The sequence below is a fragment of the Falco cherrug genome, chromosome 11 (genome assembly GCF_023634085.1).
Source record: "Falco cherrug isolate bFalChe1 chromosome 11, bFalChe1.pri, whole genome shotgun sequence".
NCBI classification, from domain to species: domain Eukaryota; kingdom Metazoa; phylum Chordata; class Aves; order Falconiformes; family Falconidae; genus Falco; species Falco cherrug.
Genome location: NC_073707.1, coordinates 20062203 through 20074605, shown reverse-complemented (window position 1 = coordinate 20074605; position 12403 = coordinate 20062203). Strand labels below are relative to the sequence as shown.

The 12403-nt window shown below is 45.5% G+C and overlaps 1 protein-coding gene across 1 annotated transcript in view; it reads right to left on the bottom strand.

Moving 5' to 3' along the window:
- The window catches only part of MB21D2 (Mab-21 domain containing 2), a 62645-nt gene extending 55074 nt beyond the window's left edge, over positions 1–7571 (bottom strand). The window contains exon 1 of the mRNA XM_055723926.1: positions 7355–7571. Coding sequence (XP_055579901.1) covers positions 7355–7565 — 211 coding nt within the window. The 5' untranslated portion in view covers positions 7566–7571. The remainder of the gene's footprint in view (positions 1–7354) is intronic.
- Positions 7572–12403: the final 4832 nt, after the last annotated feature.

Sequence of the window (12403 nt, the reverse complement as noted above, 5' to 3'; positions counted from 1 at the left end):
AGATGAGGATGGCTTCTGGTAGTACCGAGCTCCCACCATGTATCGTTACATTCAGAAACTTGCGCAGGTCTGTGTAAATTTAAGGGCAGCTCAGAATGAAACATAGATCTAGGATGTCCTGACTCAGTGTTTTACCCACAGAGTGATTTTCTTAGGGTGAAATGGATGCCACCCACCTCCTGTTCTACAAGCTGAAGCCACCCAGTGCTATGCAGACTTCTGCCCAGCAGCCCTAAACATGAGTGGGTGGAAGTAGCTACCACTGCCGTTTCAAAGACATGAATATTATGAACCTTAAAGTAATTAATCACCCCCTCTCAGTAGTATGCAAATCGGACTTTCGACATCAGCATGCTCATAACAAAATGCATTAACAATCTTCTAATTAAATGCTTTAAATTAGATTAAAATCATACTGTCTGACAGGTGACATATAATACAGTAACAGGATTGTTGTAACTTCCTTAGCATCAAGTGTTTATTAAAAGCTCAAAAGTCAAATATGTTGGGGAGAAGGGAATCTATCTTCCTCACACTGAACGCTACAGACATGTTGATTCCGTTACAACCAGAAAGTCACTGAAACAGTGCTTTGAAAGAACTGCAGAAAGTTTATCTAATGCAGAAGTACATGATTCAGGGACCTGTCAGGTTGGCTGAAGTACTAAGGCACAGATTACTCCACTCAGTCCACAACAATTGCTATTTGCAAGAAAAGGGAATGCAACAGAATGGTAGAAATTAAAGCAAACAGTAGTTCTCTTCACTAAAGAGAACAAAATCCATAGCAACATCTGTCAATTGGAACATCAGCTGCTGCTGAAAGATTTATTTTGAATGTCTCATAAGCTGCCTTAGCAGTTATGCAGCAGTTGTATTAGCGAAAAAAGAAGCCAACCCTCCTATTTTTGTTAGTCAGACAGTAAGATAGGTTTGTGCTAACAGAAGTCATAAACTTTCACTGGATATAAAATTCATAATGAGGATGGAGAACCTGTGAAGCATGGTTGCAAGTTCTGATAAAGCTACAGTTCAGTCTCGTGAACTCACATCACACTAATAGTGATCAGAACAAGACTTGGGCAAATAACTTGAGACATCCACCTCAAGCTCATTTTTCAGCTCTTTTATCCTTGCTCCCATGCAGGCACACTCCTCTTTTCTCCATAAGGGATGTTCTGTGAGTACAACATCCAAAGCTGCCTTCTGTTCTAGCTCCCATGATAGGTCCCCTGCTTTTCCAGGGCAAAAAGCAGGCCAGATACCCTTCTTTGCTTCCCCAGAACTCCATCTACACTACTACTTGTTTCAAACCCCAAAGATAGGCAAAATTAAAGAAAGTCTAAATGTAATACAGTGTTGTGCAGAAGAATGGACTGTTACTCTCTAAGGAATTGTGTCTCCTCGTTCAGAGGACAGCAAGCAAAGCTACTGATGGGCAGAATTAACAGTTTTCTTCTAGGATAAGGAACTTAACCCATCCCAGCTGTAAGTTGCTAAGGGAAAACCTAGCTCAGAAGGTATGTCACCCTACATAATACATTCAAGTTTAACCCTCTCTTTTCATAGGAAATGAGCTACAGCACTTGCTTCTCAAGTTAAGTTTCATATACTAGCATCACTCAGCCGTAGGTAATGGACTCAATGGTGGGTCATTTTTCTTAAAGAGAGTTGAGAGGTCTATACCAGAGCCTCCACCCGCAGCTGCCACCGCAGGGTCTCACACAGGCATGCCTGGAAGTAGACTTGTCAGCTCAATCACTGTTCACAGTGTCATGCTGAAGCAGCCCTTACAACTGAAGCCTCCTCAACTGGAGGTGAGAGCTAATCTCTTGGCCTTAAACCCATTTCTTCCTGGCACTTTCTCACCTAACCAATCTTGCAGAGTACAAACAGATAGGGACTGACCTGGACAGAGAAGGAAACAGGGAAACAGACAGGAAAGGGTTTCAGATATGCCTGGGGAAACCATCTTTGCAGCAAAAGGACTGGGACATAAACAGGGGCAAGACTGTACGTGTCAAGGCCCAAGAAAACATGCAAAAGTTTTAGCTGTAGAGAAGATGGTTAAAGCCATCAGGAACCTGGCAGTTGTCAAATAAAATTAAGGACAATCCCAACTTTCAAAAAAATTTGCACAGCTTGAAGATTCCCTTTGAGCAGTCCAGGCAGGACTATCACATTCCAAGTCTCCTCTGGACTGGACTCTGCCCATGGGCTGCTCTGGGTATCTGAGTACACATCCGTCTTATAAATTACCAAAGCTATAATAAAACATGTCCTCTAGACTTCCTGAGTAATGCTGTATTTGTTTTTAATTTAGCTTCATCTATAAAAATAGCCAGCTGCCTAAAAGAAAGTTGAACAACTGGTTTCTGACTAAATTGCTCCAAATGTGTTAACATTCAAGCAAAGTCATGTGGAAGAAAAAAGGAAAAGTCAAAAACCCAATAACTCATGTATCCTGGTTACCATCCTCCACTATAATTATAAAATTGCCCTTAAAACATAATTGCATAATTGGGCTTGGCAAGTATTCACCCAAATCTTTTACAAATATTTCCACAGACTGAAGGAACAGGCAGTGGGCAGTCTGACAAGCCTGCCATGAGAATTTGTGCCCTTAGGACATGTTCCTAGCTATTATACTAAATACTTTGCATCACAGTCTAATGTTTCAAAACACTAGTTGAGCAAATTAAGTACCAGCATCTTAAAACAAATTGAGAGAAAGATTTTTAAGCTGTTTTCACCGGGCACACACATGGAGCAGTAATCCCTTTGAACAAAGAGACAGAGGAGGGTACGGATCCTTTTTAACTAGTTACACAGACAGAATCCCCAGTCAGATGGAATCGGTTGACTTATGATAACTATAACCAAACAGAAGCTACCAATTCCTTGCTAGGGTTACTTTACCAGCCTAGCCCCTTGTCCCTTAAGAAAAAAAACAACACAAAACCTCCACAATCCCAAATGCAAATACAAAAACATGTGGCCTGCAGGGAGAGGAGACCCAACAGAAGCCAGAAATGAAATCTGCAATACAGTAAGGTTGTTTTTAACAGCTGTGCATTATGCATTCAACAGCACAGGGAATGCCAGCAGGGAGCTTTTATTAACATAGGCCTCAGAGTACAGTGTGCTCCTATCATGATTGGCCTCTCTTGAGAAAAGGCACACACACACAAAAGACTTAACCCTAGAGAGATCACTCCAATCCTGTTGCTATTTCATCAGCTCAACACCACAACAGAAACCAGAGAATTTCCGTCATGTATCATAGACAAACAGGTAACACTTCTAACAATGCCTTACACCTAATCTACAACAGAAGTTTCATCAGCAAGTCAGCAAGTTATGCCAGGTAGGGAAAGGGAGAAAAAAACGCCGCACAAACCAACAGAAGAGTCACACTATGGACACTGCTCTGCTACAGCAGACCTTGGGCACAGGGGATGAACGTAATATGCTTCTCTTGTTGAAGATGCTAATAAAAGCAAGCTCTTGTCAGGACACCTGTGTTCTCAGCACAGCAATCTGCACCTCCACTGCACATATTTCAGGAGCCCGTCAGTCCAAGGAACAGCTGGAAGCCTTGCTACAGATGCAGGGGCCCAGCAGGGTAACTCACTCCATTTGGGAAGCCGGTATTGGCAGCAGAAATCTTTTGCCGATGCCAGCTCTGCCTCTGCTACGAGACTCACCTCTATCACAAACACTTGCCAGCACCAGACACCAGACAGAAGGGAAATGCTCTCAGAACAAGCTCACCACCCCTCCTGTATCAGGTGCTGATACAAGCTCTCTAGAGGTCTTGTCAACAGCTCAAAGCGGCAGCTGGCTACAGATCCTCAAAGTGTGGTCTGTCCCAGTGGGCAGCTCCCACAGAAGTGAGATGCAACCACTGAACTGACAAAAAGACACACTAGAGGCCTTAAAAACAAAAAGAAGGCCACCTTAGCACCAATCTAAACCAGTCCTTCCCCTGACTTGTGGGGGGGTGGGGGGGGCAAGGGCAATGAATGAGAGGAAAGGCAACAGCATGAAATGTCCTCAGAATCCCTCTTCTAACTCTACAGAGAAGAAAAAGTCTCATGATAAGAAAAGGAAACAAAATACCAACCTGAAGAGCTTGAAAACTGCTCTAGAGGACTGAACACCAATGTGTGCCTGGAGTGGAGGAAATAGGTCTGTATAGCCTGTATCTATTCCTGCCTCCACTCTTTTCTCTTCTCTTGTTAAGAAGTAAAACACAAGTCAGTATACCTAACAACATGAGCTGACTTGAAGAAAAAATAGCTCTAGAAATTTCAAGGAGTTATTTAATATGCAATGTTATAGTTCCCATTAACATCATATATTTTTTAAGCCTAGCACATCTATGCATTACAACACATTTCTACTTAGGTGCTGAACAGAAAGAGACAGGTAGTGCTTATTAAAGAAGTTTCCTGGAAGTACCTGTACTGCAGGAACAATACGTATAAGACAACATAGGTCAGGTAGCCCTAAAAGGTTTTTAATAGGAGTGCTATGCACCTCTCATCACAACAGCAGCAAGTGCTTTAAAAATCAAAATATCATTGACTATAATATCATCACTTGATAAAAATACTCCTTTATCGCTCTTTGAGCACAAAAATACCCCAAACCCAAGTAACAAGGAGAGTAAGCAATTAGCTCCTTTCACAACTGGCAAGCAGACTTGGTCTCTCAGTCACTCCCAGCCAGCCCACTGCCCAGAACACAAGACTTCTTTCCATTTTTTCTTGATTAATACAGCCTTCCCCTCCTTTGAGGCCCTGTTATACCTGTGTCAAAGAGACAACTAATTAATCCGGACAGTTCAGTGTGAGTATAGGAAAGTACTCAGCAAATACTCAGAAAATACTCAGCAAAGGCACCAAAAGACACCTGTTGTTTCAAAGTAGGGTTCTAGCAAGAACATATGGTCTTGGTGACTATGAATGGGATGCCCAGGAATTGCCTACATTCAGAAAATACTTCCCCTACCAGATAGGTAGGTCATTTGCAGTCCTATTCTAATGTTTGGGGCACAAGATTTTGACAAAGGCATGACAAGCAGTACCTCTCCCTAATTTTATCATAGCCCAATACTTGAGATGTTCCAGAGTTCAGTTGCTAATAGCCAGGGCAAGAAAACACAGATGAAAGAATTAATATAAATAGAAACCAAAGATCTGACCTAGAGGGCAAGCCGTGCAGCGTACAAACATCTGAGAATCTGCACAGTCTCCTATCATTCAGCCACCAATTACACACACCAATGTAATTAAATCAGGAAAGCTACGTTTAATTTTCCTATCATCACCCGATGAGATAAGAGCAGTACGTATGGGAGGGATCAGGCACAGGGGAAAGAGCTATTTATTAATAAGTTAAATCCTTTTAGATTTAAGAGCCTTTCTGGCTAAGAAGGGTCTGGATCTACAAACACAACTTCCATGTCTAATGCAGACAAATCAGACCTCCATTTCAGCCCTGGGCTTGGTCCTCAAGTCTCTTCTTTTATTCAGAAACAAGTCTCATTGGAAAGTGCCAGGTGTAACTTAAAACAAATATAGCTTTTGTTTAAATTCCATTTTTAGCCTGTACATTTAAAATTGAAGAACGCTCATCTCTGAGCCATTATATTAACAAAGACAGCCAGTTTAATTTACATTATTTCTAAACAGCCTAAGGCTGCCTGTTTTCACGAACAGCAAGGCATTAGGGTGCATTTGCAAAAATACAAGGCATGCTCCAGCCTGTTCTGTATTTCTATTGCCTTCTCCCACAGGAGGCAGGAAGAAATGCTGTGGTCCCTGTCCCCTGCAAAGACTAGTAATGCTTAAACAGGATCATACAAAGCTTTCTCTGCTTGCTAGCCACACACCCAGAACTGCTGTTCTGGCTGTTTTCTCTCCACTCTTCTTTGCTTCACCCCATCCAGCCCTGCTTCCTCAGCCAGTTATTTAAAGCCCTGATTGAAAAATGTATCAGATCATAATAGTGGATGACTTCCACAGGATCAGGTTTTCAATAACAAAAATCCTACAGGCTTTGATGCAACTATGGCTTCATCACTTCATTTTTTTTTTAAACAGGAAGGGAAAAATATTTATAACAGCAACTATAAATATACATGCTACTGACTTTTCAACTTGTTGTCCTTGCTCTCAAGCTAAATTTAGTCTGCTATATCCTGTCCAGCCGTCGGTGAAAAAGCAACACACACACAAAATTGTGCAAATCCTACAGCAGGCAATTATACTTATCCAGATACCTTACAAGATAATGAGCTGGACAGGTAGATTCTCATTTAGTGAGTGTAGGTATGTTCATGGCTATAAAGGTTGTCTATTACAATGATTACCCCCAATGCAGAAAATAATTATTATTGCCATAGGATAGCTCTGTGCTTCTAAATGAGAAAAGCCATGCAGGTTATTCACAGTGTACATGTAGACCATACACTAGGTTTGTGCCAAATACGCTTTCAAGGGTGTATGTGCACCTCTGAGCTACAAAGAGCCATCCACCGGCCACACCTGCTGTTTACCCATGTTCGTATTTTACGTGCAAAAATGTTTGAGATACTGATTCAAACTTGGATGACTGATTTCCAGGTCCGACCTACATGTTAAAGAGCATCCTTTCGTACCCTGAAGGCTCTCATTCCTGTGAGTGATTTCTTAGTCGAAACAAGGTAAATATTTACCAGGAACTTACTACCTGGAGAATCGGAGCTGTTAGTCATTCCACTGTTAATCTTAAGAATCCTTAGTCATGCCAGAGCCCAGGTGATTTCTGCAAGGGCCGACACATGTTCCACCCTGGCTTAAGGATCCCTGCCCGCGATTCAAAGTTTCACGCAGATGTGGACTCCCCCGCCACAATCTCACTTGCTCCACTCGCAGCAAGTTTTGCAACCCAAGCAAGAAACGCAGTGGATGCTCCTGTACGAGCATGAGCCCGTCTAATAACCAAACTAAGCGGTCCAGAAAAGTCTGTTTCCTAAAGCCTTGAGAGTTGGGGGCGGGGGGGATAACAAGAAAGGGGCTCGCCTCGCCCTGCTGGCTCGGCGTGTCTCTGGGGCACCGGCCAGCTCTGCGACCCAGCCTTTCCTCTGGGCTTATCCGTACAGCGCTGCTAAAGGCCAGGTGGATAGGACAGGGAAAAACAGTTTCCTGGGGATGAGACCCGCCCTGCGGCCGGGGACCCCCCAGCTCGGCGCGCCCGGGAAAGGGTCCGCCGGTGCCGCCCCGCCGGGCAGCCCCGAACCCTGCCCCGGGTCCCCGGCCGGCATCGGCATCGCGGCTGCCCCCGCCCCGCGCGGTCCCTGCCCTACCCAGCATGGAGAAGATGAAGTCCTTCGCCGTGTGGATCTCCAGGGCTCGCTGGTCGTCGTACTCCCTCTGGTCGTGTTTGGTGAATTCCTGGATGAGTTTATTCAATTCCTCCACCCTGGCTCCCGATCGGAAATCCAGCTCCGGGAAGGGAGGCTTGCTGGTGGTGCCAGCGGACCCTGCCTTGCTGGCGAGAGGCGCCGCCATCTTCATGCAAAAAAAAAAAAAAAAAAAAAAAAAAAAAAAAAGGCAAGAAAGGGGAGGGGGGGGGGAAGGAGGGTTTGCAATGTTGCAATGGTAGAACGCAAGCGGCGCCGCAGCGCAGCGCAAAGCCGGGGCGCGGGGGTGCCTGCGCGGCGCGGGGCGGAGCGGGCCCGGCAGGCGCGGAGCGGCGCCGGCCGCCGCGATCAACAAGCGGCCGCGCTGGCTGAGCCCCCGCCCGGGCACCGCGGAGCCGCCCGCCCGCCGCCGCGCCGGGGGGCCGGGCCGGAGCGGAGCCCGGCGGCGCCGGGGCCGCCTGCTGCCGGGGCCGGGGGGCGCGGGGGGGCTCGCTCCTCCGCCGGCGTCACGGCGGGCGGGTGCTGCGGCGGGAGCCGGACCCCTGGCTCAGGATAAAATCTCCCCTTTTTTCCTTTTTAAATTAAAATTTAAACTTGAGCAAAAGCCTTGTCCTGCAAGTGGATTAATGACCGGCTGGGAGCTCTGCTCCTCCCACATGTTATGTGTTTATTCCTTTATTGCTCCGTAAGACGTCCTAAAGATTAGGGGGTTTATATATATGAAGTATATCTATTGTAGGTCTTGGAAGCAATGACCAAGATAAAGTATCCTCACTGCTGCACTTGAGACCAACCCTGCCTAGAAGCGCTCCTGGGAGCTACATAGACAAAGGGTAGGAGGGGAAATGGGATCTCAGAAGACTTTGCCTGAGGTCAAGCTGCCTGTGGCAGGCAGCCCAATCCATTTGCCCACCTTCAAGACTATGTGCTTTTCTTCTGTATGTATTTTTAATGCCTTCTAACTTTTCAGCCCGGAATGGTTTTCTCCCTTTAGCCTGATCTTCTGTGCCTTGTCCCATCATTGAACAGATGTCTTGTCTTCCTGCCCAGGGAGCATACAAATATATCACGTTAGCCTCCTACAGGGCGTTTCAGGTGCTGTGGCACCGATGCAAACTCCTTGGATGTGTACTATCCTCTCAAGATTCTTGGCAGGAAACAAAGCTTTCAGCTCAGTCCCAGACTATGGTAAAATGTGTCTACCAAAATCAGGCAATTCAGAGAAAAAACAGGAAGGTGAAACTAAGCTTAGTGTGAGGAGATTACAGGCTGGTTTCCCTGATGCATAGTAAACACAGATGCTAGTGTTTAGACCTGAGCTCAGGGCTTTGGCTTGGTTCCTCTGGACCACTAATCTTGATCAGAAATGGGAATTCAGCACTTCTTCCAGCAGGACCGTATCTGAAACAAGAATGAAAATCAAGGGTAGATTTGGAGCCTGTAACAGAAACCACAGCCTATTCAGAGGAGAACAGCCAACGCCTCTGGCTTTGTCCTGTAACTACTTACACAGCTTTTGAGGGCACTGAAATGCTCATTATTTAAGAAATTATGTCCCAAAGGTAAAGGTAGGAGTGTGTGCGTGTGCATGCACATGCCCTCCGCTGTGTATACATGCCCTGTTGTGTTCAGACACTGCTCACAGCCTACTCTGAAAGACATCGACTTCATTCACTGTCTGAGCGAGCCTCGGTGAGCAGCTGCATTGTCGCATGAACCATTGACCAAGCACCTTTCCTTCATCTGCCTTCCCAGCAAAGCCTACAAATAAAAACAATTAACTGATAGCATTAACATAATGCAGGATCTGACTTGCAGAAGAGCAATTGGCAGTGCTCAGTGTGGGTGGCCTGCCCCGCAGGATTAGCTCTGCTAACCTGGCTCAGCCCGTGCCCTCCCATGCTAGCCTGCTGTGGTTACTGCACGACCGAGCTCTCGGGACCTCCTGCCCCTCCGGGCGTTGGATAGCCCTGTTGCCGCTTCTCTGCAGTGTGTTTGTCGGGGGTGACAATCTCATACAGGCGGACAGCTCCCTCTTGTGATAACACTGCTCCCACAGAAGTCACAGCACCTCCTGAACCCCGAACTGCTTCAAGACCTGGTTTGTGGTTTGCCCTGTCCGTCCTCTGAACATCCTGCTTGCCTGCCATAACCATTTCTAGTTGTATGGGTATCCTTGTTTCGCTTTTGTGTGGTGCAAACTTTTAGCAGCTATGCATCACTGGCACCACTTGGTGAAGTAGCTGAGCCTTTTGATACCAGCTATGCTTTTCATCCCCAACCCCCTTGCCTCATCTTTTTCAAGCTGATGTTCTCCACAGGATTCATGAGCTGTGTAGCCTTCTTTCCTAACCATATCTTATTTGCTGCATCATACTTCAGTACTAGGACTTTCAGTAGTTTCTTCATGAGCATTTTGTCTCAGATTCTGTCTTTCAGTGGGTCTCCAAATGATCGCACTGACTCTCCACCCACATCAATCACAGACTTATATTATCATTTTCCCCCTTCTTCATTTAAAATGTTTAAATCTCATTCAGTAACAACATCCTAGCTCGCTTTGATTGCCTGAATTCACTAAACACCTATTGGAAACATAAAGTGCTTTAGAAACAGCTGATGCCAGGAGCAATAGAGATTTCAGTTTGATTGCCTTTTTGCACCTCAGCTTGAAGTTATAGTCACCTTCATGTTTGCAGAAAGTTTCCATTAGATCAGGGTGTTAACTGCTCCATGCTACTTGCCCATCTGGAGTTTGTTTTATTCCTGGTACCATGCATTATTCAGAAATTGCTCAGAACCAAAGAATGTGCTTCATTTAGTGTCTGAACTCAGACCAACGGTGTTCACCAAAAGCAGCGTCAAACAAGCAGTTTTAATTTTCTTCAAGAGTCTCTGACAGATACTACACCTCTCTGCCTCTCTTCAGTGCTAAGAAAAATTCTCCTTCATGAAAAGCAGTTGTACTTGCAAAAGAAGGAGCCTTTTTGCCACCTTCTCTGGAAGCCTTTGAATGGGCTTGGGTCCCCCAGTGGCAAGTAGGATCTGCCACGCTATCATATGCTTGTTAATACCCTTGAAACTGCATCAGCTTGCAATTTTACCTCATCGCATCAGTGCAATTTAAGATCTCTGAATAAATACACAGTTAATTCAAGTCTTACATAAATCAAGCACTAGGGATTACTTGAGCAAATAAATGAGAATGAGATTGCAAGTATAGTTGGCCACGAGTTTTTCTACCAATCTTTTTTCTTTCTGAAATGGAACTTTCTGGGGAAATATTGCAGCATCCCCAAAGCTCCTCCTGTGAGCATTATTTAGGGCCCAGAAAGAATCTATGGCCTCTGCCATGCTGGTCCCAAGACTTACCAGTGAGGACATTCACCTTATTTGAGACAGGGATTGAACACCCTGACAGCTAAACTGTTTCTCACTTGCACTTGGATCTGTGCCTTCCCTCTCACGTGCACTCATCTTTTCTCCCATATGTCTTCTCTTCCCTTCAAAGCATCTTCCTCTTTTTCTCCTGCAAAATAGACTTCCTCTTCTTTCTCCTGCAGAACAGATATCCTCTTTTCTGCTCAGCGCCACTTCCAGCATTTAGAAATAGAACAGGCCACAGAGAAATGAAGTGAAAGGAAAGAAATAACTGTTCTCACTTCTGTAGAATGACCTGAGACCTCAAAATGCTTTTCACGCTTGAATAGGCTGTCTCAAAAAAATGCTGGATAGCAAGTGGTATTAATACCACCATCCTAAGACTGGCAAAACAGTTCTGCAGTAACTATGAAGAGCAATTGACCAGGAATACCAAGGGAGAAAGATTAGGCATCCCAGGGCCTGATGCGAGCAGCATCTCATTTAGGTGCTGCAGGCTGGTAGAGGGAATTAATTGGAACAAGATCCAGAAATAAGACGGAGCCTCAGATACATCATCTTAGGATATTTCACTGCAGCTGGTAATTAGAGTGTGACGCAGAATGAGCTAGACTGATCCCTCATTTCATAGAAATTGTACCCAGATTTTCTGAGGCTAAAAGTAGACTCAAGAAACATCATCCTTATCTGTACTTAGCACCAAAGCAGCTGTAGCTCAAAGCTTCACGTGGCAAGGGGCTTCACCAGGAACAAAATTACTGACTGGAAGAGCTCTATTTTTCCAATCTGGTGGTTGCAACTTCTGCTTCATATTATTGTGGTACCTTCTAAGCTGTTGAAGGGTCCTTTGTGCCTTGTGTTGCAGAAAGTTGGTCCTGGCCTATAGAACAGCCTGTCTGCACAGATAAGAGGGGTGACACAGAGCAGGGAAGTGAGCTGTGCACAGGGAGGGAAGTAGATCAGCAGCAGACCAAGGATCCTGCTGTGCCATCCTCGTCCCTCTCACTGGCTCTGCACCCAACCCTGCTCTTCCCACTGATAGCTGAACCCCAGCCAAGATTCCCTTCTACTCCCTGTTCTCCTCCCTGCAGCCTTTCTCTGTATGGCCTTAATTCCCAGATCTGTGACATTCCCAGGAGGAAGGAGCCTAGAGTAGCACCAAAGCTGGTTTCACATTTATCAGGACCTCACTTTGATTAGGCTGCCCTGGTGATCTCCTGATGTACTTCAGCTGCTTCACTGCTCCTCAGATCTTTCCCTCCACTAGCAGTCCCTAGTCTGGTTCTGGAGTGGGGCATTTTTGGACTCCCAGACAAGACTGGAATGTCACATCGTGCTACAATGCCACTAAAGCACTCCTTGTGCTTCTCTGTGCCAGGGGTTCCCCTCATCCTGGTGCCAGAAACTTTGCCTGTGTTTCACACACCCCAAGAATATCTTCAAAATAGCAGTTACAAGTAGCAGTCTTCAGGCTCCACACAGCTGGGATTGGCCAAGGCCAAGTCTAGTGCAGACTCAGGGAAAAGAGAGTCTTTCAGATGAAGTTTGGACCCATGCTCTCTCCCTGGCACTGCTAGTCAAGTTGCATGCTTCAAAGGGGCAAGATTTGAA